The sequence below is a fragment of the Serinus canaria genome, chromosome 4, assembly GCF_022539315.1.
Source record: "Serinus canaria isolate serCan28SL12 chromosome 4, serCan2020, whole genome shotgun sequence".
Classification (NCBI taxonomy): domain Eukaryota; kingdom Metazoa; phylum Chordata; class Aves; order Passeriformes; family Fringillidae; genus Serinus; species Serinus canaria.
This window is the reverse complement of record NC_066317.1, coordinates 10,654,509-10,680,578: the sequence shown is the minus strand read 5'-3', so window position 1 is coordinate 10,680,578 and position 26,070 is coordinate 10,654,509. Positions and strand designations below refer to the sequence as shown.

At 37.3% G+C, this 26,070-nt stretch overlaps 1 protein-coding gene across 5 annotated transcripts; it reads left to right on the top strand.

Moving 5' to 3' along the window:
* The first annotated feature begins 881 nt into the window (after positions 1–881).
* Positions 882–26,070, top strand: CLGN (calmegin). 5 transcript variants are annotated; one of them, XR_007777426.1, is made up of 16 exons: positions 882–1,034; positions 5,291–5,469; positions 6,238–6,308; positions 8,086–8,144; positions 10,147–10,288; positions 10,476–10,557; positions 11,295–11,487; positions 13,309–13,498; positions 14,079–14,192; positions 14,762–14,918; positions 15,800–16,015; positions 17,369–17,488; positions 17,666–17,804; positions 19,211–19,302; positions 19,626–19,706; positions 21,814–21,941. XR_007777426.1 is itself a non-coding variant. In XM_050973533.1 (16 exons), exons 2-16 carry the CDS (start codon positions 5,308–5,310, stop codon positions 23,557–23,559), a joined length of 1,926 nt encoding a protein of 641 aa, XP_050829490.1. In that variant the 5' UTR covers positions 883–1,034; positions 5,291–5,307; the 3' UTR covers positions 23,560–26,070. The 5 variants fall into 5 exon arrangements, 4 of the variants coding, with proteins under 4 accessions (XP_050829490.1, XP_018777977.1, XP_009095751.1 ...); XM_050973533.1 differs by lacking the exon at positions 19,211–19,302 and adding an exon at positions 23,488–26,070 and having other exon boundaries at positions 883–1,034; XM_018922432.3 differs by lacking the exon at positions 19,211–19,302 and adding an exon at positions 23,485–26,070 and having other exon boundaries at positions 885–1,034.

Sequence of the window (26,070 nt, the reverse complement as noted above, 5' to 3'; positions counted from 1 at the left end):
CCTGACACGAAACACAGCTTTGTATTTCACACAATTAATGAAAACAACTAATTAAAAATTAGTTAAGAAACATACGACTTTAAACAGTTCAATATTAATAATGTTTTATTCAAACAATTTTGATTTTCACTGAAGCACAGTTATCAATTCTCTGAATATGTCTCCCTTCTCGTCTTAAATCTTTTTAGGGACTTTTCCAAGGGGCACGCCAACACTTGTCTTCAGTACAAGAGGCAGAGAGGAACTTGGCTTAGGAACTTATTTAAGATGGTTTTATTTCGCTCTGCTTCGCAGCACATATGTTCAAACGTCAGGGTGAATATACCGCTGTAACTAAGGGTTTCGTTAATTCGAGGTTACAGGTTGGAAAATTCTTTATCCTGGCGGCTCCGTAGCTGCAGGCGTGTGGGGTAGGGCGGTGGGCGGTGGGCGATGGGCGCCAGCCGCCGTCCCGTGCCGCGGACCACGGCCATACCAACAAAGCGCCCGGCAGCGCCGCCGACTGCCGAGGGGCGGGGCCGGCCAATGGCGGCGGGCGATTGGCTGAGGTCCCCGCGAAGGGCGGGCCCGTAGCCGCGATCTAGCTGCTCATTGGCTCTCGCTTCAGTTCAGGCACCTCCGATTGGCGCAGGTCGCTGCCCATCTTCCGCGCCCACACACGCTCCTTCGCGGCTCCTGTCGGCTGAGCCGGGCCGCGCGCGCAGCGCCGTGATTGGCCGGCGCGGCGCGGCACGAGCTGCGGCACCTGCTCCCGCATCCCCGGGAGCGGAGGGGCCGTCGTGCGCATGCGCAGCCGGGGATGCGCCGGGACGAGAGAACGGGCCCGGCTCCGGCTCCCGCCGCCGGTAACCGCCCGCCGCGGGCCGGGCAGCGCCCTGACCGCCGCCGGTAACCACCGGTAACCGCCCGCCGCGGGCCGGGCAGAGCCAGGACCGCCGCCGGTAAACGCCCGCCGTGGGAGGAGCGGCGTCGCGGTGCTTGGTAACCAGGCCGGGAGAAGCGGCGGCCGCCCAGCCCCGCCGTGCCGGCGGGAGGTGCGTGAGGATCCCGTGTGGGGCGGGGAGGGGGTGGTGGCTGCCCTGCACCGCCTCGCTCTCCTCGGTCCCCGGTGGGCGGTGGCGCCCCCGGCTCGCCCTTGCGTCCCGACGGCGGCGGGTCCCGAGGGTGGCACGGGGGAGCTGGGTGGAGGCGCCGCACGGGAGGGTCCGGGAGCTCGGCCCCTCACCCGAGCCGGGTAGGAGAAGCGCGGCCTTCGTTCTACCTTCGAGGTATCCCAAAAAGCAAGTTCGTGTTGGGTGGTGTCAGAACACGGGGTTGCCGTTTGACCCAAAGGTCTATTTTTTTAAATTAGGAAATAAGGTCGTCTTGAAGGTTTAAGTCGAGCTCGCTGTAGCAGCAAAATATCTCGAGGCACCTGCGGGAGTGCTGAACTTCACATTCGGCGCAGGGTGCTTAACATCGCAGGTAGAGGGAGGGAGGTACAGTTTTCACACCCAATAAAAGCAAAACTTAAAGTTGTGTAAGAGTTCTTGCATGCGTTTCTTGGAGCAGTTACAGCTGGATGTTGTCTTATGCCAGGTTGATGACAATGTAGCAGAATAGGGGAGGAATAAAGCAGCTCGCGGTTACAGATGGAAGAAAGAATGTGTGGAAAAAATCCTCCACCTTTCTTAGCCCTGGATGGAATTGATATTTGGCCCTATGAATAGCCCATGTGTTGATACTGGATGCAGCAGCTTTGGACTTCAGAGTGAGAACGGCTGTCTTATTCCCTTTCTGCTTGAGAATTCAGAACTCTGAGAGTTACATGGAAAAGGCGTAACTGTTTTCACATTCCAAAAAAAAGTTAGTAATCTAGAAGATCCTGACCTCTTACTTAGTTCTGCAGCAGATGGAATAATGATGCCACTCACTTAATGGCATGTACACAGTTTGCAAAAGACCATGGTATAGAGGTACAAAGGTGGGCACATTTGCACCGTGCAACCCAAATCAAATCATTCAGGTGGGAAGGGACACCAGGAGGTCTCTCCTGACCTGCTGTTCACAACAGCAGCAGCCCTTAGGCTTGTCCTGCTTGCTTAGAGATTTTTTCTTGGCTCTTCTGGAAAATGCCAAGGACTGAGACTAGGCAGTCTGTGCCACTGCTTACCTGTCCTTGTAGGGAAAAACATTCTAATATCCCATCAGAATATGTTTACAGCTTACGCCTTGTCTTTTATAAATACTAGTCTGTGTCTCAGAAAAAGCGTCTTGTTACTTTAGGTGCAATATTCTGCTGATGTTGCAGCACTGTTGCTGGTCCCTAGAGCATGCTTTGCAATAGTACTGCTGGCTTAAATGTCCTGCTGATGTGTAGCTGTGCTGTAGTTACCCATGGCAAAAAGTGACCAAGCTATGCAAAACGTATGTTTAAAATTACAGGTCTGAACTTAGATACATTGACAAGACTGCTAGTAAATGTGTTTGGTGTTTTGTGAGAGCCATAGGATCTTCTAATTTGCTTTGTTCTGCTGAGGAAATTATAACAGTGGGAATCCTTTTGGCTTATTTTCATTGCCACCTTGAAAATACAGTAAGAAAAGTTTCTCATAAGTCTTTATGTGTTAATTAGGAAAGTTCAGTAGGTTTTAAAGATAATTAAATGTGTAGTATGCAGTTCTGTTTTGAGACCAGAAACTCATTGGCTTAGTTGAAAGATTTATTTTATATTCTAAGACTTTCGTGTGGCAGAGTTCACAAAAGTGAAAGATGTCATGGACTGGTTAAAACCATCTTTGCCTGGCAATTGAATGATAACTGTAATTGGCCTTGATAATGTATTTCAGCATTTCTGGGATTATTTTAAAAGTATATCAAAAGGTCAGAGGTCAAAATGTGCCTTCTCTTCTTGAAGGAAGAAGTAAGAGATATAATTGAAAGCTGAAGGAAGTTAGGGAAGTCCTAGGTAGAATCAGGGAGTAGTGATAGGTTTCAGTGGGAACAAAGCACCAGAAATTTTGTGAGGGAGCTGTTTGGAAAGGTGAGTACTTGTGTGTCTTCTTGGATGCCCGTGTTAGTCTGTGTATGGAAGAGAAGTGCATGGGGCTAATTACAGTAAAATTTCAGCTATGTAAGTGAAAAGTCTTTTGGATCATACACAAACACACCTGAAATGAACTGGAAGAGAAAGTTGTACCTCTTGTTCTGCTTTAGGAGAAGCAGAGACCATGTGCATGACGAACTAGCAAAGGTGAGGTAGGCAAGCTGTATGCTAAAAATGCAAGTCTGATACTTGGTTAATATTTGACACTTTAGCTAGGAGCTAAGGAGTCCAGAAGGTATTGATATGGAATTCTTTGAGTGCTTGTCCTAATATGATGGTTAAGGAACAAGAAAATGGGGTTGGTAAAAAACAATACTCCTCAAAGAAAGGTGTTCAAAAATACACTGTAAAATTAAATGTTCACCTGTGATAAACTCAGGTACTTTAAATCTTCAGGGCAAGATTATTTTACATTCTAGAACTGCAAGGAGGTCTATGAATTAACAGTATCTCTAGTTTTAACCTAAAAATAAAGAAAAAAGTCAAATAAAAAACGCTAGTAAAATTTGTAGATAACTATTGAAATGTATCACCTGAAAAAAAGAGGGAACCACAGACTCACCATCTTCAAGCAAGGTTGTAAAGTCCCACATAGAGTGGCAGGAATTGTGGATAGTAGTAGGGGAGAAAAAAAGAATGGTAATATGATTAATGTAGTTTTGTGGAAAATAGGTGTTAGTCCCAAAAAAAGAGGCTTTTGATTATTTCCTAGTATTGATATAGTACTGGTGTGTGAAACACTTCATTATGGTAATCTTGTGGTTTATGTATATCCTGGCTCTAAATATAATCAGTGCACTTAATAATAATAGATTGTAAAAGAAATAAAGCCCTGTTACTGTTTGATCTCTATATGTGTTGCTTGATAAAACTTGCAGGTGTTAAAAAATGAATGATGAAGTAATTATTGGTGCAGTTGCAGTGTTTGAATTGCTTATCAAATTTGATAAAGCCAGAAAGAAAGAAAGAAAGAAATTCACACTGTCAATATAAGATAGTATCTATAATTGCTGGGATATTTAGAGTTGTAGTGGTAAACAATTTAATCTCTGAGGAGTGATGATGTAACTGAGAGGGTGGCTACTCTCTCAGGTGCAAAAGGTACCTCAACACCAGAGCTTTTAATATAACTAGTACTGTCTTCAAGTAATGCAAGGCTTGAAAATGTCTTAAAATAGCAAAATAAATACCAGCATTTATTTAAGCTTACTGTGAATATAATTTAATAAGAAACAGGTGATAAATACCTGTGCAGAGGTGTCTAGAATCTGTCTTCATTCTGTTTACAAATTCAGGCAAAAATAATTTTTAAAAAAACACGTTTTTTGCAAGAACTTTGAGGAAACTTGCATAGGCATTTTTGACACTGTGCGTCCTCAAACCACTGGATACTCTTAACATAAAATTGGATTTGTATGTCTTCCAGATGTGAAGCAAAAAATACTGGGCAACAGCCATTTCACAGCAGATTAGATTGAGAGGCTGGGGCAATTGTCTGCTATTGACATTCATACTTACACATATTAAAGATCTTCAGGTTTCCTTGAAATTGGGAAGGTATTTGCATTTAATCTTAAACTCTTGCTCTACCTAACTTAAACTTGAAAGTTAGTGGATAATAATTTTAAACAGAATGAAGACAGATAATTTTCTGAAATTATCTTACAGTGTCATTTGGCACTTAGAGCTGGAGCCAGTATATACTTTGCACTCATCTAAACGTAGTCATTGGAAGTAGGGGCAAATACAAATGCAGTTCTGGCAGTGGATAATAATACATTCTAAATCTATAATTTAATTTTTCCTAATGAAAGGGATGTTACTTATTGCTGGATTATAGAGACTGATTCAATTTACTTACTTGTTCAGATTGTTTACAGATGAGAAAAATAAAAGCAGTCTTGCTTAGTTCACAAAAAGCATGTGTATTGCAGTCAGATTCTTGCTACATTTGGCAAAGTAAAGGAAAAGGCTATAGTCACTTCCATAGGGAAAACAGGAGGAAAAAGAGTCTGAGTCAGGGCTCAGAAATAAAAAAAAAAACAATTTAAAAAGCAAATTAAGATATTATAGTGACAACACTTTTTGATAGCTATTTCTCATTATTTTAATGGGGTTTTTTCCTCTTTTAGATAAAGTCTGGGGTAAAATTTAAATAATACTGATAATATTGTTGAAATTATATTTAAATTCTAAAACTTTAAGTTCTTCAGATAACCAAGATGCACTTCCAGTGGGACTGTCTGTGCTTGGGTGTCCTGATAATTAGCTCAGTGGCTGCAGGAATGGAAAATGAAGACAATCTGGATGCAGATGTTGAAGTGGAGAATTTTGACAAGCAGTCGCAAGAAGCTGATGTTGACAGAGATAAATCTTCTCTAGAGGTAAGATTACAGAAGTCTTTAATTCAAGCTGGTTAAATACAAAATGCATAGTTATAACTAGAGCAAGTTAATCTGCATTTGACAACGGAGTGGGTCTCAAATATGGCAGTCTGAGTTTTTCACTTGCTATATGTGACATACAGGGCAAACTTAATGACTGACTCTCTTACGCCCAAGTGTAGAATCTGCCTGTGGTCAATAGTCATGAAAAAGGTTTTTCTTCAATCTAGATACAGAACCTTTTGTTCCAAGTCCTAAGATGCCACTTCTAAAGAAGTAAGTGGAAAGCACCTTGGTCTCACTGAGACTTTAACTTTAGACCATTTTCTTGACTTCATCAGTCACAGCTGCCTCTTGGCACTGTCTTTGTTATACCAGAAAATCTGTATGCTATTCTTCAAAACAGATGTAGGTAATAGATGGGAAAACAAGAATGGAAAACATGCGAAGAAAGAAATGGGGAGGAAGCAGATTTGGTGCAGGTTCAGAAAAATTTTTCGAGTTTTGTTTCATAGAAGATGTAACAAAGTTTTAGTTATGAGCTTTGAACAGAGGAAGCAACTTTTAAAATTCAGAGATATGAAACTGCTCACTGTTGGAGGGGTGCACACAAACTATTGAAATGTGGGTGGGGGAGAAGTGGCTTTCTGCTGCTGGGTATTTCTAATGAACAACATCTGTTCTGCTTGGGTGGATTACTTCTGGAGATGGGAGAGTGTATTTCAGTTGTAATTTATGTTGGGATGTGTATCCATATGTATCTCTTAGGTTGTGTACCAGACTCCAAAGCCAACTGGGGAAGTGTATTTTACAGAAACCTTTGATGAAGGATTGTCGGGGTAAGTTTATGTCTTAAAGTGATAAACTTTTACTTTCAGCTGTTTAACTCACAGTGGCATGGCTTGTTTTGTATTCATATTTCTGCTACTATCTTTGTAAAAATTATTTTTATGGGGATTAGAATTGGGAAGACTATTATGGCTTGCTCCAAATACATCATAATGTTAAGCTGGACATTTATCATTTCAGATACATTACTCTTCTGTGTGTGTTTTAAGGAAGCTTTTAATAAACCCTGGATTTGTGGACATTAAGAAAAATAATCTAAAGCTTTAGCCAGTTGGGTTTAACTAGCTGAGAGGTGAAGTGCCATTACATTTCAGTAGCAAACTCTTTCTTTCCACGTGATCTTAGGTATGTGTCAGTTCTAAATGTTAAGTGCAAAAACAGCACCTATGATGACAGAAAAAAATGTTAGAAGAGGTGATGATGGTTGTTAAAAAAACCAACCAAACAAACCACTGAAAACCTTGATTAACAGATGCAAATATTTAACTGGGGTACTTGAATGATATCATTCATTCAAGTTTCTAGCTTTTTTGAGAACTGTTCAAAGATTAGTTTGTCTTCCTACTAAATCTTATGTTCAAAGTTTTAGCTACAATGCTTGGGATTTTTTGGTCTAGCTTCGCATAATTTACATAAGACTAAGGAGTATGGAAGAAAAATTTATGAGAAAGTAAGCAGCATGCTGCCTTTCTTCCCTGAAGTGTTGAAAAGAGTATATATAAATTGACTAGGTAAGAATAGAGTAGCTTTTTTGAAAATGGGCCTTGGAAATTTTTTCACATGACTTGTAGAGATGTTTTATGTCCTCACTGGTCTCTCTCCTGGTAGGCCAAGGATCTAGTTTGCTATTTATACTGTGAAGCTTTTCCAGCATCTCTGCTAACAGTGAACAAATGTGACTGCAATTCAAGCAGAAAAGAGAGAGTATTCATCCCTGAATCACTCCATGCAGAGGATAGTTCAGAAAGAATGAAAACAGTTCTTTCCAGAATAAATTATTAGAATGTATTCTTGTGGTTGATACAATAAAGAGTTCAGCAGCGCTGTTGGCTTAAGATATTCCTGTGCATGGCTTCAGATAGAACTTCTGTATGTCCAGATGAGGGTGGATTGCCCTTTTCTTTTTTTCCCTTTCCAGAGGAACACTTTGTGTGGAGTCTGTGCATATCTTGTGATACCCTTAATGAGATGGCCAAGTTTTCCTTGCTCATAGAATCAAGGAGATCAGGAGTGTGTTTGCCCTGTTGGATCTCCTGTGTGCAGTGCACTTGTAATCTTGCATTTGTGACTTACCATTCCCTTTTGTCTTCTGCTATGTGTGTGTACTGTTACTGTCAGATGAAGTTAAGATTCATTTGGCTAATTTCTTTTTCTTTCCTATTGAAAGGTATTTCCTCTATTGAAGGTCTTATACTTGAAACTTGCTATTTTCAGTGCGTTTTTTACATTAAATACATATTATATTCTGCCAAACTGAACTTGTATATAAAGCTGAAGTTTATTCAGAATTAAATAATTGAGGAATTTAAAAATAGACTTTTAATTGTCTATTCATTTACATTTTTAGGAAGTATTTTTAAATGCTGTATTAGACTACTCTCCTTTAATTTTTCTCTGCATGTTCTTAGAGCTACATGCAGTTCTATGATGCTGACTCAAAATCAGTATTACAGGTTCGCAGCCTAGAAGTAAAAGCTTTTTTTCCTTTGTTTGTTAAATAATACAGCTTTGCCTAAATAGATCAATGACCAGTACAATTTTTTTTAGGTGGGTGTTGTCTGTAACTCTGAAAGAAGACATGGATGATAATGTTGCTAAATATGATGGTAAGCAACTTTAATGTTTACCTCCACTATGTAGTTTATAATGTTCTGTTGCTTTTTGAGAAATAATAACACATAAATTGTCTTTGAATGTCTAGATGGCATAGGTCAAAAATGTTAGTTTGTATAATGACTGTTATCCTGAAACTGAGAAGTGAAATGTTGCTCATTGGGTTATTTAGTGTGAAGATAACTTTTCTTTTGTCATTCCAATAGTGTATTGCCATGGATGATACCAGAATACCCTTTGGAAACTGAATATTTAATACTGTTTGTTTATAAGTATTGTTTCTTTGGAACTGTCTTCTCTGAAATCCTGTGAGAGAGATTTACCACTTCAATTTCAGCTGTTAAATAGTTTTCTAAAGCATTGTGTTCCATTTTCCTCAATCTGTCCTACTACTGATTCATGGCTTAGTCTCTTGGTATAGCCTCTGAAACAAGAAAGTTAAAACTGCATTTTTTTAAAACTATTTTTCAGATTGCCTGTGCTTGAATGCAGGGCTCTTCAATGGTTCTTGTACAATTTAGTCTTAGAGTAGCCCAAAACAAATTTGGAAAGCAATAATAGAAACATTGTACTGATGGTTTAATCATTGCAGTTTGCGCTTGTGATTTCCTAGTCTAGAATTGGCTGCTTAAAATTTTGCCTGATCTGCGGGAATAATTTTGCAACCTGAGTTTTATTTCATTCAAGAGGGAGTGGGGAGAAGAGAAAGTTTCTGCTGCAACAGAGAAGTATTTGCTACTGTTCTTATGTCAAATGAAGTCAGTTATGTTGATAGAAAGTGGTAAGCAAGCATGACTTTCAGAACAGAGTAGAACTGATGATTCTAAATTTAGTGGTTACCAAAATTAATTGGTAAAATTAAGAAGTTGCAGAGGAGATAGCCACACAGATGAGATGCTTATGAGAAATGAGTTCTCTCTGATTACTTGGATTCATATTAGATAAAAAATTGTCTTTAGTGTCAAAACAGTCTTATTTGCTTGAAGTCAGAAAATTCAACATTTAATAAAGTCTGTGATAAAGACACATTTCTTAACTACTTGCCAATTCTTTTTTCCAGTCTTGTTGTTTTGCTTTGGCCTTAGTTTCCAGGAAGGAGCACTATTGAAGAGGATAGAATTCTCCTCCTTCTGTCTATGAGGCTAGAAGAAACTAGGAATTTGTTATTGACTTGCATATCTGCCCTTCCTTAACAACTTTTACTAATCACACTTCAGCTGAATAAAAGTAAATCACTGTTTCATTTGCACATCACAGTTTATTAATCTTCTCTAAATTACATGCTGAGGAACTCCTGGTGTTTTCTTCTTTTTTACATTGACACAGGCATTCTTCAAAATTACAGTGGATTGTAAAAGTAGGGTGTTTTGTGCTGTGTTCTTTACTGGAAAAAAACCCAGTGAATCTTGTCCTGTTAGTCTCTGAGAAAATGTAACTGCCCTTTTAGAAGAAATCTTGTTCTTTGGATATTGGACATGCATGTATTTATCCCAAACTTGGAGAATGTATAAATAAAAAATTGTCTGTTTTCAAAGCTGTAGGCTTGTTTTGGACCAAATCTGATAATTCCTGGAAAGACTCTGGGGAGGAGGAGGGAGCTTCGTTTACCCTGTAATTAGATTTGACTCAAGAGATTTTAATTCTATGTAAGCAGAAAAAAGTAATGATGCTGGTCTTTAGCTTTACACAGTGCTTTGTGACTCATGTTTTTTATGTGATGATGGTAGAAGTAAATTTAAAACCCGAGAAATATTTTGTTTCTCTAGCCATTGTAGGATATCACAACCTAAAGATACAGATCTACAGTAATAAAGTTTACTTATAGATTTTTGTAAATTTGAGAACAACAAGAAATAACATCTTTGACATAAGATGCCAGCATTTCTGCCCTATTTTGGCAACTAAGCTTTATTTATTACTCTTTACTTTCAACAAGGCTGTGATTTCTTTACTCAGACTGCGCTTTTTCAAAGACTTTGTGCGTGTGTCTTTTAGGAAGATGGGAAGTAGAAGAGCTGAAGGAAAATGCAATGCCTGGAGACAGAGGATTAGTGTTAAAATCAGTGGCAAAGTATCATGCAATATCAGCAATGCTAACAAAAGCATTTGTTTTTGATGATAAACCTTTGATTGTTCAGTAAGTAATCCTTCAGATTTTTTATTTGATGTTTATTAATAAGTTAAACATTTTGCTTACATAGATGTGTTTTGACAGTAGGTACTAATATGCAGTCTTAATGTATTCATAATTAGAACTGCAGATTAGCAGTTAATTCATGTTTTTCTGATGCTCAGAATGTTTTTGCCACTTTCTCTTTGCCCAGATACGAAGTGAATTTTCAAAAAGGCATTGACTGTGGTGGTGCATATATTAAGCTTCTCTCCAGTAGCAATGACTTGAATCTGGTATGTCCTCATGCTTAATATTTGCTATCAATTGTTCATTTGAGGGACAGCTTGGTTCTTCATGGGTGTTGTCTGATGTGCAGGACAGAGGACCTTTATGTCTGTTAAATATGACTTTCTGAATTAATAGAAGCCATAGGATCTTAAGTCATAACTTGTGAAACAATTTTACTGATCAGCACATGCATATTACTGTGTATTCCAAATACAGAAAACATAAATAGTGTAAAGATACTGACATAACTGTGTAATGCAACACACTCTGAAGGAGAATAACTATATCTGATATTTTCAGGGTTGTTTGTTGCTGTTACTTAATGCGGAGAGGAAAAGGTACTTATAAAATACTGGATACTAATATCCTGGGGTTTATCTTTATTGGAGAAGAAAATTGTTATGAAGAACAGTAACTAGTTCCCTGCCATCTTTTAGTGTAATGTTTGTAGAGGGAGAGAGATACTTGGGTGTTTTGATTTGTAACAGGCATTCCTACTTAACATAAGGATAAAGTCTAAATATATAAATGCATTCATTTTCCTTGAAGAGACTGAGTTAGTCCATTCCCTGGAAAAAGAGAACTCCAGAGGACTGTTGAATTCCTTTCATAGTTTACCCTACCACTTTTCATTTACCTTCTAGAGTTAGGTAACTATGCTTCACACCAAGAAAAAGAAGTACCAAAAGTGACATAATAAAATGTCCAGTATAACACATGCTCAGCTTTCTTGCTTCTACAGGAATACTTTTTTGACAAAACACCTTACACTATTATGTTTGGACCAGATAAATGTGGAGAAGATTACAAACTACACTTTATCTTCAGACATAAGAATCCTAAAACTGGAGAATATGATGAAAAACATGCTGAACGTCCTGATGTAGACCTAAAAAAATTCTATTTGGACAAGAAGACGCATCTATATACTCTTGGTATTGTTCAATTCTTAAAAATGGAATTCCAATTCTTATGTTGGAAAGGAGAAATTAAAAATATGGTTTTGTCTGCTGAAGCTTTGTAATTGAGTCTTTGTTTGTAATAGCTTGTTAATTCTGAGTGGTGTTTGCTTAATGATTTGGGTTAAATGGTTTAATGAAAGGGCTTAACTGCAGGACATAAAAGTAGCTTTCAGGTGCTACTGCTTAATATTCAGTTACAGAAAAAGCTTATCAGCCCTGACTAGCATTTACTAATAGATGCCTTTAGTAATTATTGTAATAAAACAATTTTTACTGGGAAAGATATTAAAATGTCCAACTGCCCAATATTCTGGGAAGGTGTCAAAGTTGAGAGGAATTCAGTTAAATCTGTAGCATGCCACACACCATTCTTTTCCACATGTTGAGAGTTCTCACCAGCACCTGTATCCGAAGCCGTGTGCATGAACAAATGGGTCTACACAGACTCTGAGGTGAATGGCTGGTTTTAATCCATCTGACAATTCTTGTACCAGTGAACTATACAGAGAAATAAAAGTTAATTTTTATCCCCTTTTTCTAACTTTTGAGCAGTCAGAGAATGGGCTAATCTATGACATGCTGCAAATCCAGCCAAATTGACTGTACTTAGGAGCTTCCACCGAATAGTAATAATGGAAGGCATGTTCAAGTGCTGTGCCGTGGGAAAATTTATTGTTTCTAAAATAGATTGCTGTAGTATGCCACAGCAAACTTGCCCTTTTAGATAATGGGAATATCATAATAAAGGAATGTATGCATTCCTGTATTTGGATTGTTCATGAGAAATTATGAATCAAGGTACTTAAAAGAGAATTGCATTTGTCATGTTACAGTTGTTCAAACAGACTCCATAGAGCTATGTGATTCCAATGTATTTATGTGAGTGACAACAGGAGTTTAAAAATTAGTTCTTTGTGTTTTATCTAAAGGTGATATGGGGGCTTAATTTAGTCATTTATGGATATTTTAATGCTGTTGAAAATTTCAGAGTGGAAGGCTATCATTAGATATTATGAAACTGTTACAAGACAGTGGTTTTCTGTGGTTTTCTTAACCTGTTTTTATAATACTGTCATAAAAGTAGAATAGTAATTACTTTTACTACTAATCTTTATTATGTTAAATGGGCAGTTGAATCTGCTATTTAACCAGTGAGCACATTTATAAGTGCTTATTAGAAATTGATCTGGATGCATCTGGGTACCAAGTCTGACTGTGCTCAGTTCTGTGACCTTGGCTTCTCAGTTTCTCACACTTGCTAACATCCAGGAAGTTCTCTTCAAATGTGTAAGCATTTGCAGTGTGGCATTTGAGGAAAATGGCTGTTAGAGTTTAGAACCTGATAGAAAATGCTGCTTTGATCCTTCTGCTATGTTACTGCTACAGTTCTTGTGTTCCCATGCTTTCAAGTGTGAGATTATAATTTAGTAGCAGATATGCCTTTTGGGACAGTGATTCTTTTTTCAGTCTCAGTGCTTTTGAAGTAAAACCACAGAATTTTGGCCAAGTTGGTAGGTTTTTGAAAAATCTCTTAGAATGTATTTGGATGTGTTTCAGCCATTGAATTTTCTTCAAGTTTAATCTTTGGGGACCTGATGTTGGCCATACATCCCCTCAAGGGTGATGTTTTGTGTCCAGATCCAGTGCCTGAGTGAGGAGTCTGTATCCTCTGCTAGTGAGGATCCTGTTTGCTGTTATTTGACTAAGTCTGTGCTTATGCTATAGTTTTGGTTAAATATATTTGTAAAATTAAACGGCTACCTTATTTCTTCAATATAAATTTCTTCAATTTAGTGCTAAAACCAGATGATACATTTGAAATATTAATCGACCAAACAGTTGTCAGTAAAGGAAGTCTACTTGAGAATATGATTCCTCCAGTAAATCCTTCGAAAGAAATAGAGGATCCTACTGATAAGAAGCCTGATGATTGGGATGAGAGACTTAAAATACCTGATCCAAATGCTGTCAAACCAGATGACTGGTAAGGAGAACATTTTAATTTTTACAATGTCTTACATACAGGTTGTTTACTTAAAAGATTTGACTGGTTTTATTTTGGGGGTTGTTAATGACAATTGGAATACATTTCACTAAAAGCACTGAAGTTTGAAAACGTATTTGAGGTGGGCATAAGGAAACAAATAAAATCATTAATTGCTGATTTTGTGCCCTGCATGGTTGAAAGTAATAACTAAGCTTGCTACACATGAATAAGAAGTTTTTTCTACCCTATAGTTCTAATTTACAATGAATTTCTACTTCTGTGTGAACTACTGTTCTTATGGCAACTCAGGAAGATTAGGGAAACCTTAGTGGGAAGACCTGACTGACACGTGCCACTTGATATCAGCAATTTGTAGACTAAATAGCATTATAAAACAATATAAATATACTCTAGATATTTATAGGCAGATAATTATATGTTTAATGCTCATGATCAGTGAGTCTAATTCTGTCGTGTTTTTGAAAGTCATCCCTTTCATGCCAGTTGCAGTCCTCTGAACAAAATATTGGTTCAAAGTCAGGCTGCTGTATTTTCTAACATAAGTTTATAATTGAAGGGATGAAGATGAACCTGCCAAAATAGAAGATCCTGATGCTGTTAAGCCTGAGGGGTGGCTTGATGATGAACCACAGTATGTTCCAGACCCTAATGCAAAAAAACCGAAGGACTGGTAAGTGCAGATTGGTAATGTGTTTTGTAGATAAGACTGTTCTCTGTGGCAGATTATTAGTTATGGAAGTCAGTACACATCTCATTGTCTTTTGAGGTTGTAAGTTGGAATGTGTATGGTATGACCAAATATTTGTTGGTGTGGGGGACTGCTCTGTAAAAACATGAACTTGTCCTTGCCTTTTGTTTTCTGAAGATATATAAATTCAAACAGAATGTGAAGGTTCACTTTGAAAGAATTTGCTACAGTTCAAGTTGATAACTTGAAATCATAATGTAAATCTCAAAGGGATCTCTAAGCATCCTGGGTAGAAGTCTTTGAAGCTGTCTGCAGAGCCAGGAATGTAACTGAAGTCAGTCATGCTGTGGTAGATATGAACATGTGACCTTTAAGTAAAAAGGTGTAGTACTCCTTAAAAAAAGTGTTTATACTGTTGGGTAAAGTTCTGTGAGCTGGTCAGAGTTCTGATGTTGTTACAACAATACACATAGACCCTAACTTCAGACTGCCATTGTTTGACACCTGGCAGATCTTAAAGCAGTTGTTTGTAATTTTTTTTTTCTCTCTAGGGATGAAGAAATGGATGGGGAGTGGGAAGCCCCTCAGATCCGTAATGCAAAATGTGAGACTGCACCTGGTTGTGGAGAGTGGGTGCGTCCCATGAAGAATAACCCAAAGTATAAAGGAAAATGGAAAGCACCTATGATAGATAATCCTAACTATCAGGTAAAAGCCAAATTGTTGGTCATGGCTAAAATATACAGAGGCAGCAGAGCAAGCAAGTCAAAGTAGTATATTTACATAGGCTTTTCTGCAGTATATTTATATTTTAGAATGAGTCTGTATACCCTCACTAATTCGAGATTTTTTTGCTTTTAATTTGCCTTTTTTTTTTCCTTGAAGTATACTGGGAAACAATAATTCTTCTTGTATTAAAACAACTTAGCTGTTTAAAGTTGACTTTTGTACAATTTTCATTGATACCATTTATTTAGTATGGTCTTCAGAACTGTATTCTGAATTACATTAGGATTTTAAACGTGAGTCTTTTGAATTAGTATTTTTTTTTTAATTTTAACAAATGAAGCCTTTCAGCAAGCAGATGGCCTTACTAGTTCAATTTTAGAGGAAGCGTCAATTTTGGATAATGAAAGTCCCCTCCTCCCCTCCAAATATAAGAGGTAATCAGTTGGATAGTTAAGAGAGTTACTATGTATTGGGAGTTACTTTGTTATGGGAGTACTTGAAACTGATCTCTCAGAGGGTAAGATCCTAAACAAGTTTGCAAACAAAATTTGGCTCTTACTTGATACCATAAGGCTGAATTTTCCTTTCCTAAAATTTTCTCAAATACTTCTGGTAAGAGACAGTTATTACTCTAACCTCTGCAGTAAAAAAGAAAAAATTACTTAGGAGGTTTGCCCAAAGCCATGAAAATTGAGACCTATTTGCCAAAATCTTACAGCTATTTCCAGTTCTGTTTTAGATAAATTAAACTCTACTGCTTGTATTTTCAAAATAATAAGAATTTTTATTTAAAATCTCTTTCAGAAGTTGTTCTTTTTTTGAACTATAGAAAATGTGATTACGTTTGTTTTCATTAACAGGGAATCTGGAGCCCTCGGAAAATACCAAACCCAGACTATTTTGAAGATCTTCACCCATTCAAGATGACTGCTGTCAGTGCTATTGGTTTAGAACTCTGGTCTATGACATCTGATATCTACTTTGATAACTTCATCATATGTTCAGAAAAAGAAGTAGCAGATCGCTGGGCAGCAGATAGCTGGGGCTTGAAGAAATTAGTAGCAAGTGCTAATGAGGTATAAACTTTACTATGTTCTTGATAATAGAAAGTAGTAAGGAAGCTGTGCTGTTGGAAGAATTTTCTGTCCATGCTAACAGAGTATTAATTTGTCTGCAATTAACAATTTTGCTGAGTAACTCTGATAGGTTTTCTGTCTTGTTGTTTGGCTTTTTACCTTTCCCAGATGAATATTTTTTTGAGGTTAACGGGATACTGCATTTTACTTAAACACCTAGTGAGAAATTGACTTCCTGTGAAGCCTTCTGCTGTTCACATTGAAACTATAAATTCAGTACCTGAGAGCAAGTGAAAGAATGAAGGCTGAGTTACTTATATTCAAATAACTCCTGCCCCATGGCCCCTATTTTTCCTTATGGTTATATCCATGATATATATTCTTTTGATGCTTCCCTCCCATGAGGAATGAATAGTCCAGTGTTTGTTTCTATTCAATAATTTTAGGCTTTTGGCTGTTTAGGTGTGTGCTTCTCTGTGTGCATCCACATTTTGTTTGTGTAGTGCACTTGGACAGCCTTCCTCTCTCCTTGCCTATGCTGTGGGATGGATCTGCTCTGCCATATGGGATCATGGGCCCTGCCTGCACTGTTTAACAGTCCTCTGTTCTCTTTGATTAAATGGCAGCAGCAGATAGAGAAATAATGGGTTGGTGGCAAATGTGGCCAATTCCTTACAGCTGCTGTTTGTCACAGAGTGAGCAAGTAGCAACAGCATATCTGTCCATGCAAGCAGGAAAGCTGTCTCTTCACACAACCTTGCCCTTTTCCAAAATGTTTCGGTTTATGTGTGAACTTGTATACACCCAATGGCAAAAAAATTCCTTTGTGTCCCCTTGTTCCACTGTGCCTCTCAAACTTCCTTAGCTGCTGATGTACCTCTTACAGAGATGCACCAGGCACTTGCCTAAGTGTCTCTACTCTATAAGTCAGAGTTGTACTAGGAGGACAATTTACTCTGAATAATTTGCTCTCAAAGGAGAGAAGGTGATATTACAAGTGGAGCCAGCATTGCTCCTTAGGAGCTGCTGCCCTCAGGCTCTTGGTGCTTTGGGAGCTTTCAGCTGAGTTGGTAAAGTGCGCAGGTATTACTTTACAAAGTTGAGTTGTGGCTGGTCTGGTGTGTTTGGAGTTCTGGAGTTCTACATTTGTTCCTTCTTACCTGCCACTTATTTGCAATTTGTAAAGTTGTTGCTTTACTAGTACTGAAATGCAATATTGCCTTAGTTGCTAAAAAGCAAAGGTAAAGAAGTGTTTTTGGACAGTATAAATGTATACAGTACACTTCATAAACTTACTTAAGTGTAGAGAGGGATATAAATGCAATTCTTTCTTTTTTTTTTTTTTAAACACAGCCTGGTATGTTTAGTCAGTTGGTGACTGCTGCAGAAGAACACCCATGGCTCTGGGTTCTTTACATCTTGACTTTAGCTCTCCCTGTTGGTCTAACTGTGTTGTTCTGCTGGCCAGGAAAGGTTAGTGAAATTTACTATATTTTTATTTGGTTTTATTCTTAATATTTTATTTGGAAATTCTTGAGCATCTGTGCAACAATGTGCCCTTTTAATATGCCATTGGTATTACTTAGCTTACAGAGCCTGTTTAATTCTTAATTGGAGTTGAAATATAAATAGATTTTTAATTTGTTGTAGAAATCAGATGAATATATTGACTTCAAAAAGCCTGATGTATCTAAGCAAATTACAAAGGGAAAACTAAAAGAAGAGACAGAGGAGTTTGAAGATGATGAACTAGAAGAGAAAAAAGAAAAGGAAGATACTGATGAAGATGGTAAGATGAGTAAGAGTATGTCAGCTTACAGTTTGGTTAAAGACATGAATAGAACTAGTTCATGGATTGCATTGCCAGTAATTACAACCTGTTTTCTTGGACTGTGTGAAATGTGCCTTGCTCTGAACCTTTTTTCATCTTTGGTAACTTTCAGTGAGTGACATCCCATGGCTAATAGGTCTGATAAATGTAAGCAGAAAGTAAGGCTTTTCTTCACTTTCAAGAAATGAACATGCTTCCAACACTATTTTTTATGTTTGTAGACGGTGATACATATGTTGTCCCTTCTAAATATTTCATATATTGAACACATTTTAATTATTCAGATATAAGTATCTGAAGCAGTTAAAGTCACTTTATTGTTTAAAATGTGTCTGGAATATCTTTAAGTCTCTAACATAAAAATGCTTACACCTCTCTGGGAGGATTATACTATTCTGTTGGTCACTGATTTGAGTTATTCTTGTTAAAACTTGAAAATACATTAGGCTTGAAATACTGAAATCTGCAGCTTCCTTTTTGTTGCTTTTTAGCAACCTTCTGCACACCTGTAGAGGTGTGTCCTACTGTCCAGGGGAGAAATTAATGACTCAGTAGGTTGAGCTGTACTCCAGCATCCAAGGATTAAATCATCCCATTGTCAGTATCCCAGTATCAAAGATTACTGGCTACTACTCAGCTATAGCTTTGAGATGCTGTTAGTATTTCCCTGTGTCTATATAATGAATAGCACCTGATTTCCATTTTGATAAGAAAATTTTTAGCTTCAGAACTCTGCAAGATTCTGCCTCTTATTTCACTCTTCTCTGGTGAGAACAAAGAAAGTGACAAGGGACTGGCACGGATAATTAGAGACATAGCAGACATTCATGTTTTGTTGAGGTTTCTGTCTTGGTACTGACATCACTTTGTATTACTGACTGAAATTTGGTGGGTTTTGTCTGTCTTAGCACCATGTTCCATGAGTGTAGATGGCTTCTGTCTGTGCTACTTAAAAGTTCACTCATTATCAGCAGTTTCCATGACACTACTGACAGAATTGAGTACATAGTTGGCATAGTGCTTGCCACACCAAATTTAGTCCATTTGCCTTGCTATTGCAGAGCCTTACCAAGGCACTTAATTATTCTGGTTTTGCTACATACATTCTTGACTTTAGCTTAAATTGTAGGTACATGATTTCAATGTTGTATCTTCCTACATTTTCCTTTTGATCTTACTCTACTCGACCCGTTCTTTGCTCCTGAATTACAGACTCTGTCCCAGTCTTGATGCAAATTGTAGTTTGTACATAATATGCTGCTGTTGCAAGGCTGCCATTCCTCAGTTCCAATATTCAGTTAATTTATTTAATTACAACACATCACTTAATAAATAATACCTTAAAATGTGTGTTTCAATGTTAGAAATAAGGCCCGGGCAATTGCAGAGGAACACTGTTCAGCTCCTACAGCTTTCTTAAATTGTACTTGGAACAGCTGTTCATGGTGTTGCAAAGGTAGGTTCTATTTTAGACCGTTACTTTTAGTTACTAAACAGAACACAGAAGAAAACTAACCTAGCTTGCTTTTGAATGACTAATCCAGGGTTTTCAATTAAATTCTAGGCTTCAGAGGGAAGGATTACATTTTGCTGTCATATGACTTCATTGTTTCTTGCTTTAAGAATTGCTTAACTTCCCTCAGCTTCCTTCCACCTTTTACACTTGCAGGTTGAAATCTTCCCTTTTTTTTTTTTTTCTATTGCTCTTTTGCCTCTTTGTATTGGAAAGCATTAGAGAATTTGTCTTCTGCCTCCTTTTCCTGATTTTTTTTGCTACAGAGAGAAGAGAAATGGAGGAGACAAAAAGAGAACTTATAAAGGATAATACAAAGAAGATGGGAAGGGAGGCTCCTGTTTCAGGTACTGGGAAAGGGAAGCAATTTGGGCCAGGACTTGCAAGTGGGTCTCTATCTGTTTTCTTCCCTCTGCTTCCTTATTGATGGTAGAACTTCAAGCTGGTGGATGCCAGTTTCCGTCAGGTCCAGATGCTAGTTTCTCTCTATGGTATCTGTAGTCATAAATATTTTCTGCTACTATTTTTGTCTCCTTATGATTTTTACAGTTCCTTCATAGTCATTACCTCCTCCTTTGGTTTTTTTTGGAGTTGGAGGCAGTGGGGTTTTGAGCTGTGGAATACTGAGTGACTCGAAATCCACGTTGTATCATGGGACCATTTGAAAAAGAAACAAAAAGAAAGCGCGGCACAACAGCACATTTTAGAAACACTTGGTGATTTCTTTAACACCAGCGACAATGAGTTGCTGACAGAGAACTTCTTGAAAGGCATTGTCCATGGGCTTTACTGTTTTATTTTGTTCTGCGTTAATTTTTGTGGCATTGTCTATTTGTCTGCTTTGTCTCCTTGCTTTCCTTGACCTGTAGAAAGATATTGAAGTTGCCACAAAATGGAATTTCAGGGGCACAGTCTGAACCATATTTGTCAAGTTCTACATTTATTTATATGAAGTAGTGCTTAAATTACTATATGGTTAAATTTAAAATAATACTTTTAAATAGTATAGTTTTCTGGTTCTAGGTTCTACACCTTCTAATATCTGAAGTATTTTTTCTTTGGGGTTTTTCCCCCTCTATTGAAATTCGTACTTATGGGAGAAGCTGCATTTGCATCATTTATAATTTCCGATCTCTTTATTAGAGTATGACCAAAGGCTTTGTGAACTTCTGCCAAGCTCTTCTCTTAAGGGCTTATTTTTGGGACTGAGATCTTCGTCTGCATCTTTCTTAAACATGATCTTCATTATTTGGTCATATTTCTCATTAGGATAACAGAAATAGAGACACAGTAGACATGAACCAGGTATACTGACATATGGCAAAACTAACTTCTCAGTTCATAACAGTTGGTTTCTGTTTGGCTCAATTTATAACTATATTGCAGCCAGAGTTCTTGGGACTTTTACAGTACAAAAATTTGACTTTCTGAATTTGAGACAGAAGTCTCAAATATTTTAACAAATTAGGTATTTCTAGATTTTCATCACCAAGAATCAGGAGAGTCAAGTCTAATATGTGACTACATTCTTAATTTGTATGGATACTTCTGTTTCAGTTTAACTCAGATGCAATAGTAAGATTTTGGTGTGGGTACAGATTTTTGGCATTTGTTTTTGGTTTTTTCCTATTTTTTTTCACACCTAAGCAGTGCTTATGAGACATAGGTGTGACCTGACAAGGACAGAATTGAGCACTACTCACTGCTGTTTTTAAATAAGCCACTGGCAGACTCTTAAGTTGCAAAATGCTAACGAATATCCTTTCTGTCAGATTTAAGATTTGTTTACTCTTGATATTACAAAGAATACTGGTAGTGCAGTAGTGTAATGCAAGCTTCTGGGCATACTTTGAATGAGCTAGGGGGAGTACAGTGCTTTTCTGGCTAGTTTCTGCATTGCAAAAATGCACAAGAAGGGTGGAAATAAAAAGCTGCTTATCCCTCAAACAAAACAGTATGTCAGAAGAATTCCCTGCTGAAAAGGGGAAGTACCTTTAGGCTGTAGGTGTCTCCCATGCTGGGTGACTGATAACTGCAATATTTTTACTTCTCTGTCTAAATCAGAATTTTGTCATTTGTCCTGTTTTGGACTCTGCTCTCAAAACTGTCCAATACAATACCTAGTTTTAAAGTAACGTAAATCAAGTCCTTTAAGTCAGTAACAAGTCTGAAGACAGTATGTACTATTATGAAAAGAGGCAAAGTTGTAGCTGTTAAAATTGGTTGTTAAATCTGGCAGTTATCACTTTCTACTAATTCATGAGAATTCTACTCTGTATCCCAGAGATGTTTTTATGGGTTATTCTAAACAAGCAGTTCATTCTAGGACTGAAATTGGCTTATTTTCCTTACTGGTATGCCTGGATGTAGTGTATTGTAATACAAATACAAATACTACTGTGGAGTATTTGTAATATAATTCTGTTTACAAAGTAAAATTAATTTCTTCTGCAGAAGGTGGAGGTGGTGAAGATATTTATGATGATGAAGAAGAAAGTGGAGTTCCATATGAAGAAGAAAATGAAGTTCCAGATAGAAGTCAAGAAGGTGATAGGTCAAATAAATCTGATTCAGAAGATGAGGTAAGTTTGCATCTTTCCCTACTTTCTCCTTGCCATTGTCAGACATTGTACTTCTAACTAAGCTCAGTTACCTATAAGTGTTTTTCTTCTGTTGAGCCATAAAACAAATTGTGAGGTAGAAATGTGCTTTCCTTTGAATTTTACACCTCAAGTGCTCTGCATAAATACAGGTACAGTATAGAAGTGGTTGGGCAGCTCCCTAAATGTGAAACATTTTTACAGGAGTGTAGCTTTTAACAGATTCTTAAATGAATTGCAGGTCTTGAAAATTTGGATGCTGCAGCAGATTGATCCATCCCAAGACCTAGAAAAACCTTAAGTTTTTCAGTTAGATTTTGGGGTTTTTTATTCCAAAATAAGGTGTTAAGCAAAATGACAAAATACTGGTTTTGAGCACAGCGTCTGCAGTTTCATTTTTCTTGTGCAACTTAATCTAGTCAGCTATATATTCTACAAAATTGTTTTCATAAAATATCACTGTATAATGGAATTTGTGCTTTTCTTGTTTGTCAGCTACTCATTATTCATTCATTTAGAAACTGCTAGTGTCTGAAACATTTAGATCCACCCATTGATCATCTTGTGCTTGTCAATCCCTAAATGAGTCACTTTCCAGGTTAAAGAAGTAATGTTAACTCCTTTTCATGTAAAACTCTTCAAGGAAACTGTACCTTGCATGAGGTTGCATTGTTTCAGCACTAAAAGTCTCTGTTCATTACCCCTTATTCTGTACTTTTTCTTGTTCCTGTAAGAAGTTTTCCTTTCTTTGTACATTTATGCAGCAATACAGTATCTACTAAGATTCACGTGACTCCTTGTGAAAGTAATAGCAAGCTCTGAATGTGTCTGTGGCATTACACGGTGTCACAGTGAGGCCATGGCTTGCTTTTCTTTGAGTATTTTCAGTGTGTAGGTGTTTCTGTTGCGAGTTGTCTGGAACAAATCGTGTACCCCATGTCCTCACTCAGGCTAAGCCACATTCTGTCAGCTGTTCCTTCTAAAGGAGGTACTTGTCAGTAGGTGATGCAGGAAAGTGAGGAAGCAATGCATGGTATGAGGATGGATTTCACATTGGAAAAGCTTTTCTTTTAAACTGGGAACATCGCTTTTAAACTGGGAACACCACATCCTATTTAAGGACAGTTTGCTCTATTTGTAGCTCTCCAAAGGGAACAGTAAAAATGTTCTAAATGCATCTTACTTCAGAAGTGGAAATAAAATTAGCAAAAGGTGTTCTTTAAGGAATTTGGTAAATTAATTTAAAAGTCACTTTTCTTTTAAACCAGCAAAGACAGGGACAAAAACAAATTTCTGACATCAGTTTAAACATACAGCTCTCTTCTTTCTGAATAAAAAAATGAAAAGTCTTCTACCCACTTCATTAATCATTACATTAGTAGTGTGGAAAAAATGTCCCATCACTTAAGTGCTGCATTTAGTGATAAAATGACTGGGGAATTCAGGAAGACGAATAACGTAGCGTGCCAGTTTCAGTAATTAAAATAAATTTAAAATGTTAATGCTGAATTTATTTTTTTTCCAGAAGAAAGAAGCTGATGAAGGAATGGGAGATCGTCCACTGAAATCAGTGCGCAAAAGAAGAGTACGAAAGGACTGAGTTATTTCCAGCTGGTGTTTGCAGGTCTAGAGAGAGTGACGGTAACTTTTGGTGTGCCACTTCAGTGGGCCTGGCAGATTGCTTAGCTTTGATGGGAAAAGGAGGGGCTCATTGCTGTTTAACCTCCTATTTTAATTCTCTGGCCTCTTAAACCATCCCAAACTTCCTCAATTCCCTTTTTTTAAGGATAAATGTTTTCTGTGAAGAGTTAGCTGGTATTTCAAATTCAAAATAAAAGGGAAATTACAAGCTGACCTACTGATTTTTAGGTAAAGATTCTTAAGATTTGAAGTTTCTTAGAAATTAGTATTAGTTGGAGATAAACTTATTCTGAATATTTTTTTAAATAAATGCATTATAATACTTTTGTAGCTCTAGCACAAAATAAGCTGTTTACGGTTTTCAGCTTAAAGAAGGTGGTAGCATAGATGTAGCATCTACAGCAGTTCACATTGCTATGAGAAAAGGTATTATTTTCTGTGCAGAGCTAAATGCAATAATTGTTTTGTTATGATGATTTTGTGCTAGGAACAATTTTTTTGTAAATTATTTATTTTAGTTGATCTTGTTACATGGGTGGTCACCTGTTCACTTTAGGCATTGGTTGCAGTAATTTATTTTCAAGATATATTTTAAAATAGAATACAAGTGGTAATTGATGTGATTTGTTTTACTCTTGAATGCAGGTATCAAATCTGCAGGTCATATACAGATGTTTTTTTCAAACTTTTATAGTTCTCATGTTCCAAACCAGAGTGGTATAACCTGTTTATAGAATATTTGCTAAGTGTATATTGTAACCTAAAAATATTTATTAATTCTTGCTTAATATGAAATTTATTAATATAGATAAGAATTTTTGATGGATTAAGTTTTTTTACGATGTGAGTAACTTGGGTATTCTCATAGTTTAAATAAACTGCTTGTTGTAAAGAAACATTGTTTCATTGAAGTTCAGCTGTATATTAAACAATAAAATTTCAGTCACCAGAAACCTTGCTGCTTGGCAGCTGCCTGTAGTAGTAGTAGTAGAATGTGTAAATGCTAGCAAAAGTAGTCATACATTACAAATGAAGTAGAAATACATTAATTCATAAGGAATATAACAGATTTTCTTGTGCCTGTCATTAAATTTGTCTGCTTTAAAAAGAAGTATTTTCACAGCAAATTCCATGGAAGTCTCTAAGAAATGAATGCTAAACCCTAATGAAGAAGCCAATGTCCTCAAGTGCATGTTTTGATGTGTTCAAAAGTTAATTATATTTGACTTCTATTTGGCCTGAATTACATGGAAATCTCCAGTTTTTTGTTTAATTTGGGGCCTTTTGTGTCTTTTTGCATGTTTCCACCTCTTTAGTTAGGGCCTCTGTGCAAAAGGTAAGAAGTGAAGACTCCAGATTACTCCTCAGCAATAGACAAAAGCTTTTACCAGTCTAGTATCCTGCTGACAGCAGTTACAGTGAGCTGTCAGAGCTCACTTTTTAAGTCTGAGTCTGATAAAAGTCCTCTGGAATTGTTACAGTGTTTGGGTGTCCTAGGGGTCTGGTTTGTTTGTTTGCTTAGGGTTTTTGGAGGTTTTTTTTTTTTTTCTCTGATATGTGATAGTTACTATCGTTTCTTTGATGTGATTTAGTTACTCCAGGGATTGGTCACCCCATGGGGGATGCTAATCTTCCCTTAGGGTTTTGAATTTAAAGTCCCCATAAAGTCTTGATTGATGCCCCATCAGCTTTGATCACCTAGAATCTAGAGATAGCATACATCCTTCTGCACATCAACTTACTTGGATCTAGATTTATGCTGGTAATTAGAGCAGAAATACCAGAGATGTTGAGGATTTAAGGCTCTAGAGATAGAAAGCCAGGCAAAAGGGCAACCCCTGTTCATTGATACAATGCAACACTGAGATTTCACACACTTCCTGTCCACTGTCCATTTTTATCTGAACAGGTATTTCAGGAATCACGGTTCATCTTGCTATCATGGTTGCTTGAAAGATCTTTAAAATTAACAAAATAATGATTTTCAGTTCCAGCATGTCTTGCTATTAAAACTGTCATCTTTGGAATTCTCTAAGACCTCTACAGCCTGCACTCCCTCTGACTATGTTGTACCTTGGTAAAACAGCTCTTAATGATGATGCCAGACTGAATACTTTATATGCAGGGAAGGCCAAGTAGTACTGAGGCCCTTTCATTTAGTTACAGTTTAAGGTACTCTTCAGCTGGCATCTACATTCATGAAGGCACGATGAAGTAATAATTCTGGATTCTGTCTAATGTAAAGCTCACTAAAAGTGTAGGAAAAAGTATCATTTCTAACTTGGCTTAGCAGTCTCCCACAGCTATGGAAAAGTGCAAGTTTTAACTTTTTTACAACAGTGAATGCAGTCTACCAATCCTTTTACTTTAACAAGAACAGAAAAGTAGACATAAATTTAAGATTGATGGCTAAAAATAACAAGTGAGTCAGGAACTGAAGCTTTGTTAAAATTAAATTCATTAACTCAGG

Bases quoted from the DNA above. Each gene is read 5' to 3' on its own strand.
- CLGN (XM_018922432.3), top strand. From the start codon at position 5,308: ATGCACTTCCAGTGGGACTGTCTGTGCTTGGGTGTCCTGATAATTAGC. The intron at 11,488-13,308 runs GTATTGTTCAAT...TCTTCAATTTAG, and splicing joins GACGCATCTATATACTCTTG to TGCTAAAACCAGATGATACA. The intron at 17,805-19,625 runs GTAAGATGAGTA...TTTTTGCTACAG, and splicing joins GGAAGATACTGATGAAGATG to AGAGAAGAGAAATGGAGGAG.